Source organism: Malaclemys terrapin, chromosome 8 (genome assembly GCF_027887155.1).
Source record: "Malaclemys terrapin pileata isolate rMalTer1 chromosome 8, rMalTer1.hap1, whole genome shotgun sequence".
Lineage (NCBI taxonomy): Eukaryota > Metazoa > Chordata > Testudines > Emydidae > Malaclemys > Malaclemys terrapin.
This window is the reverse complement of record NC_071512.1, coordinates 38,485,367-38,491,844: the sequence shown is the minus strand read 5'-3', so window position 1 is coordinate 38,491,844 and position 6,478 is coordinate 38,485,367. Positions and strand designations below refer to the sequence as shown.

Genomic DNA, 6,478 nt, shown 5'->3' with positions numbered 1-6,478 from the left:
ATTCGAATTAACCCGTAACCGTCCACACAACGACGCCATTTAATTCGATGTAAAGGGCCCTTTAAATCGATTTCTGTACTCCACCCCAACGAGCGGAGTAGCGCCAAAATCGATTTTAGCAATTCGAATTAGGGTTAGTGTGGCCGCAATTCGATGGTATTGGCCTCCGGGAGCTATCCCACAGTGCATCATTGTGACCGCTCTGGACAGCAATCCGAACTCGGATGCACTGGCCAGGTAGACAGGAAAAGCCCCGCGAACATTTGAACTTCATTTCCTGTTTGCCCAGCGTGGAGAGCACAGGTGACCACAGATACCTCATCAGCACAGGTAACCATGCAGGCTGATAATCGAAAAAGAGCACCAGCATGGACCGTGAGGGAGGTACTGGATCTGATTGCTGTATGGGGAGAGGATTCAGTGCTTGCAGAACTTCGTTCTAAAAGACGAAATGCAAAAACTTTTGAAAAAATTTCCAAGGGCATGATGGAGAGAGGCCACAATAGGGACTCTGAGCAGTGCCGCGTGAAGGTCAAGGAGCTCAGACAAGCCTATCAAAAAACAAAGGAGGCAAACGGTCGCTCCGGGTCAGAGCCGCGGACATGCCGCTACTACGCCGAGCTGCATGCAATTCTAGGGGGGGCTGCCACCACTACCCCACCTTTGTTCGTGGATTCTGGGTCGGGGATAGTCTCGACGCCTGAGGATTCTGCCGATGGGGTAGAGGAGGAGGAGGAGGATGAGCTTGCAGAGAGCACACAGCACTCCATTCTCCCCAACAGCCAGGATCTTTTTATCACCCTGACTGAAGTACCCTCCCAAGCCAGTACCCAAGACTCTGACCCCATGGAAGGGACCTCAGGTGAGTTTACCTTTTAAAATATAAAACTTGTTTTAAAAGCAAACGGTTTTTAATGATTACTTTGCCTGACTTTGCATTCGCGGTCAGTTCAGCTACTGGAAAAGTCTGTAGCTACTGGAAAAGTCTGTTAACGTGTCTGGGGATGGAGCGGAAATCCTCCAGGGACATCTCCATGAAGCTCTCCTGGAGGTACTCCGAAAGCCTTGCCAGAAGGTTTCTGGGCAGTGCATCCTTATTCCCTCCTCCATGGTAGGACACTTGACCACGCCATGCTTGCAGCAAGTAATCTGGTATCATTGCCTGACAAAGCCTGGCAGCGTATGGTCCCGGTGTTTGCTGGCATTCAAGCAACATCCGTTCTTTATCTTGTTGTGTAATCCTCAGGAGAGTGATATCACTCCTGGTAACCTGGTTGAAATACGGGAACTTAATTAAGGGGACAGAGGTGGCCGTTCCTACTGGGCTGTTTGCCTGTGGCGGAAAATAAATCCTTCCCTGCAGTTAGCCAAGCGCAGATGGGAAATTGGCCCTGAAGTTTTCCGCGTTTGGCTAGCAGGGATCTTCCCTGTTACCAGCCACGCGGTGGGGGGAGGGTACCGTGATCATCCCAGAGAATTCATGGCGAGGGGGGGGGTCGGCGGCGGGGGGGGGGTAGTTTGGTGCCTGCAGGGATCTTCCCTGATACCAGCCATGCGGTGGGGGGAGGGGTACCGTGATCATCCCAGAGAATTCATGGCGGGGGGGGGGGGTTAGTTTGTTTTCTGGTGCTGCTGAATGTTAACAGAAAAACCGCAGCACTCTACTTGCCTGAAGGGGCCCAGACAAGCCCCCCCACACTGCCCCCCCCCCAACTGGCTGAGATTGGCCAGGCTTCTGCAGCACTCTACAGGCTATGCTTGGTATGTGGGAAAGGAGGGTGCAGAAGCTGTAAAACAATGGCTTACCATGGCCACATGCAAGCCGAATTCTGTTGCCCAGACCTGTGATCTCTAGCAGCAAAGCCACAAGCACTCAGCATTAAGAGGCAAAATGCGACCTTGCACAGAAATCACATGTGCTATGTAATGTGAACAGTGTTGGTCACCGTGAAAGAGTATAAGCATTGTTCTGCAAAATGTAGCTTTTAAAACAATTCTCTCTTTTTTCCCCTCCCTACAGCAGCTGCAAATTCCTCAAGCCTCCCTCCTCCATCCCGAAGGTTATCACAGATAAAGCGTCGTAAGAAGAAGACGCGGGAGGACATGTTTTCTGAAATTATGCAATCCAGCAGGAGTGACAGAGCTCATCTGAATGAGTGGAAGGAAACAGTTTCAAAGTATAGGAAAGAAGTCAGTGAACGTGAGGAGAGGAGGGACCAACGTGAGGAGAGGAGGGACCAACGTGAGGAGAGGAGAGATGATCGAGATGAGAGATGGCGGCAGGAAGACCAGAGGATGAAGGATGCAACGCTGGGGCTGCTCCGGCGTCTGGTGGAGGTTCAGGAACGGCTGCTGGAAAACAGACTGCCGCTTCAGCCCCTGTTCCACCCTCCCCCCTCCCCATGTTCCGTATCCTCCTCACCCAGACGTGTAAGAACGCGGGGGGGGAGGCTCCGTACACCTTCCCATTCCACCCCAGTAGACAGCCCAAGCAAAAGGCTGTCATTTTTTTAACCTTTTCTTTGTGGCTTTTTCCTTCCCAGCAATCCTCCTCCCAAATACCACCCGGGTTCCCTCCCTCTTTTTCTAATCTATTAATAAAGAATAAATGATTTTTAATGATAGTGACTTTATTTGGTTTGAAAGAAAGCTGGGGGAAGGGGCAGGGTGGGTTCCTTACAGAAAATCAGTCAGTAAAGGGGGAGGGTTTTCATGAAGGAGAAACAAACAGATATTTCACACGGTAGCCTGGCCAGCCATGAAACTGGTTTTCAAAGCTTCTCTGATGCACAGCGCTTCATGGTGTGATCTTCTAATCGCCCTGGTGTCTGGCTGCGCGTAATCAGCAGCCAGGCGATTTGCCTCAGCCTCCCACCCCGCCATAAAGGTCTCCCCCTTACTTTCACAGAGATTGTGGAGCACACAGCAAGCAGAAATAACAATGGGGAGATTTCTTTGGCTGAGGTCAGAGCGAGTCAATAATGAACGCCAGCGACCTTTTAAACGGCCAAATGCACATTCTACCACCATTCTGCACTTGCTTAGCCTGTAGTTAAACAGCTCCTGACTCCTGTCCAGGCTGCCTGTGTATGGCTTCATAAGCCATGGCATTAAGGGGTAGGCTGGGTCCCCAAGAATAACTATGGGCATTTCAACATCCCCAACGGTTATTTTCTGGTCCGGAAAGTAAGTCCCTTGCTGCAGCCCTTTAAACAGAGTAGTGTTCCTGAAGACGCGAGCGTCATGAACCCTTCCCGCCCAGCCCGCGTTGATGTTGGTGAAACGTCCCTTGTGATCCACAAGTGCTTGCAGCACCATTGAAAAGTACCCCTTGCGGTTTATGTACTCGGTGGCTTGGTGCTCCGGTGCCAAGATAGGGATATGGGTTCCGTCTATTGCCCCACCACAGTTAGGGAATCCCATTGCAGCAAAACCATCTACTATAGCCTGCACATTTCCCAGAGTCACTAACTTTCGTAGCAGCACCTGAGTGATTGCTTTGGCTACTTGCATCACAGCAGCCCCCACCGTAGATTTGCCCACTCCAAATTGATTCCCGACTGACCGGTAGCTGTCTGGCGTTGCAAGCTTCCACAGGGCTATCGCCACGCGCTTCTCAACTGTGAGGGCTGCTCTCATCTTGGTATTCTGGCGTTTCAGGGCAGGAGACAGCAAGTCACAAAGTTCCATGAAAGTGCCCTTACGCATGCGAAAGTTCCGCAGCCACTGGGAATCGTCCCAGACCTGCAACACTATGCGGTCCCACCAGTCTGTGCTTGTTTCCCTTGCCCAGAATCGGCGTTCCATGGATAGAATCTGCCCCATTAACAACATGATCTCCAAAGCACCGGGGCCTGTGGTTTCACTGAATTCTGTGTCCGTGTCCGTGTCCATGTCCTCATCATGCTTGTCGCTGCGCTGCCGCCGCCGCTGCCTCCTCGCCTCGTTTTTCTGGTCCTGGCTGAGCATAAACTCCACGAGAACGCGCGAGGTGTTTGCAATATTCATGAGTGCTGTCTTGACCTCAGCGGGCTCCATGCTTGCCGTGGTATGGAGTCTGCAGTGTTCACTCACCCAGGAAAAAAGGCGCGAAAATGGTTGTCTGCCGTCCGTTGCTTTCATGCAGGGAGGGAGGGAGGGAGGAAGTGAGGCTGTACCCAGAACCACCTGCGACGATGTTTTTTGTCCCATCAGGCACTGGGATCTTAACCCACAATCCCAATGGGCGCGGGAGACTGCGGGAACTATGGGATAGCTATGGAATTGCTACCCACAGTGCAACAGTGCAGAAATCGACGCTAGCCCCGGTACTTGGACGCACACCACCGAATTACTGTGCTAGTGTGGCCGCACTCATTTCGACTTTATACAACCTGTTTCTCAAATCCGAATTATCTAAATTCGGATTAATCCCGTAGTGTAGACATACCCTTAGTAAGGGGACAACAGTCCCCTTACATATGGCGGAGGCAAAGAGGACAGACTCTTAGCGCTGTCTGCAGAGAAGGCATGTCCTCAGCTCCCCCCCGTCCCTTAAATTCCCTGCATTAACTCTGCTCCTGCATCTTCCCCTGACCCTGCAGTCGACTCTTTCCAGAATCAACCTTTTGCCTCCCTCCCACCACAGCACCACCTAGTGGCCTCAACAAACCCCACAGGAGCTGCCTAATATGGAGAGATTCATAGCTTCTAAAACAAAAGGAACCATTGTGTTCATCTAGTCCGACCTCCTGCATCACACGGGACATATAACTGCCCCCAAATAATAACTGTTGGCACTAGAGCAGATCCTTTAAAGAACATCCAAGCTTGATTAAAACCTTTCAGAATTAGCCACTATCCTAGGGCTAGATCCACAAAGGGATTTAGTTCCCTAGTTGCCACTTTAGGCACCTAAAGCCAATATTTAGGCAATATTGACAACCTCAGAACTCCCACTCAGATGCACCTAATGCTGTAGGTGCCTAAATTGTCACCAGTGGCCATGTGCAAAACCACCTATAGCCTAGCAAAACCACCCTAGCTCACATCCATGCCCTGGTGGCTTTCTCAAATTAGGCATTTCCTCTGCCTAGCTTTCCTGTGGGCATCAATCCAGCAGATGTTCTCAGAGCATGCTTTGCACAAAAGACAGTCAGAGGCAACCAGACTGGGATGGTGTGTGTGACCCAGACTAGCCAACAGCCCAGTGATTAGCCTGAGTTAGAACAGGGATTTGAATCCATGTCTCTCACAACTAAGTATAGGGAAAAGCTCTTGAGCTTAGCCCACAATCACCCTAATGGCCATGCTGGGATGAACAGGACCAAAGACCATTTGGGGAAGTCATTTCACTGGGAGGGAATGGACAAAGACGTTTCTACCTTCTACGATCTTGTGAAATGTGCCAGAGGGTGGGATCAAGCCCAAGTCCACAACACCACGAGGAACTAGTGTCTCCAGCATCAAGGGAGTAGTTCCAGGCAGAGCAAGAAGTGGATGAAAGCCTCAAGGGAGCTTGGACGGTAGCACGGAGTGACCCACTGCCTCTCAGCTCTTCTAATAGGTCCAGGTTTGTTGTAGAAGGAGAACTCTTATACAAGGAAACCCTTTCTGGTGGGCACAAGGAGGACTGGCATCCTGAGAGACAGTTGGTACAGGACCAAGGACCATTTGGGGGAAGTCATTCCACTGGGAGCGGATGAGGAAGGACGTTTCTACCTATGTCCGATCTTGTGAGGTGTGCCAGAGGGTGGGAAAGCCCCAAGACCAGGTCAAGGCCCCTCTCCATAGTTGAGGTTCCATTTCAGCATGTAGCTGTGGATATTCTGGGTCCTTTCCCCTAGAAGACACTCAGAGAGAAGCTGTACATACTGACTTTCATAGCTTTTGCCACCCGATGGCTAGAAGTAGTAGCTCTAAGCAATACCAGGGCTAAAAGCGTAAGCCAGGCATTAACAGACATTTTTGCCAGGGTAGGTTGGCCCTCCGACATCCTTACGGATTCGGGAACTAACTTCCTGGCAGGGACCATGAAACGTCTTTGGGAAGCTCATGGGGTGAACCATTTGGTTGCTACCCTTTACCACCATCAAACGAATAGCCTAGTGGAGAAGTTTAATGGGACTTTGGGGGCCATAATACGTAAATTTGTGAATGAGCACTCCAATGATTGGGACCTAGTGTTGCAGCAGTTTGCTCTTTGTCTACAGGGCTGTACCACATCCCAGTCTGGGATTTTCACCCTTAACTTCGTGGCCATAAACGAATTCAAAGAGGCCATTACAATTGGTGAAGCAGCAATGGGAGGGGGTTACATCTCCTCCAGGAACTAACATTTTGGACTTTGTAACCAACCTGCAAAGCACCCTCAAAAACTCTCTAGCCCTTGCTCGAGAAAACTTACAGGATGCTCAACAAAAGCAAAAGACCTGGTATGATAAACATGCCAGAAAGCATTCCTTCTGAGTAGGTGACCAAGTCATGGTCCTGAAAGTGA

At 50.6% G+C, this 6,478-nt stretch overlaps 1 protein-coding gene across 1 annotated transcript; it reads left to right on the top strand.

Moving 5' to 3' along the window:
• Positions 1–202: 202 nt before the first annotated feature.
• LOC128841456 (myb/SANT-like DNA-binding domain-containing protein 2) lies at positions 203–2,564 on the top strand. The gene is made up of 2 exons (XM_054036477.1): positions 203–862; positions 2,021–2,564. The coding sequence occupies exons 1-2, from the start codon at positions 337–339 to the stop codon at positions 2,512–2,514; spliced, it is 1,020 nt and encodes a 339-aa protein (XP_053892452.1). The 5' UTR covers positions 203–336; the 3' UTR covers positions 2,515–2,564.
• Positions 2,565–6,478: the final 3,914 nt, after the last annotated feature.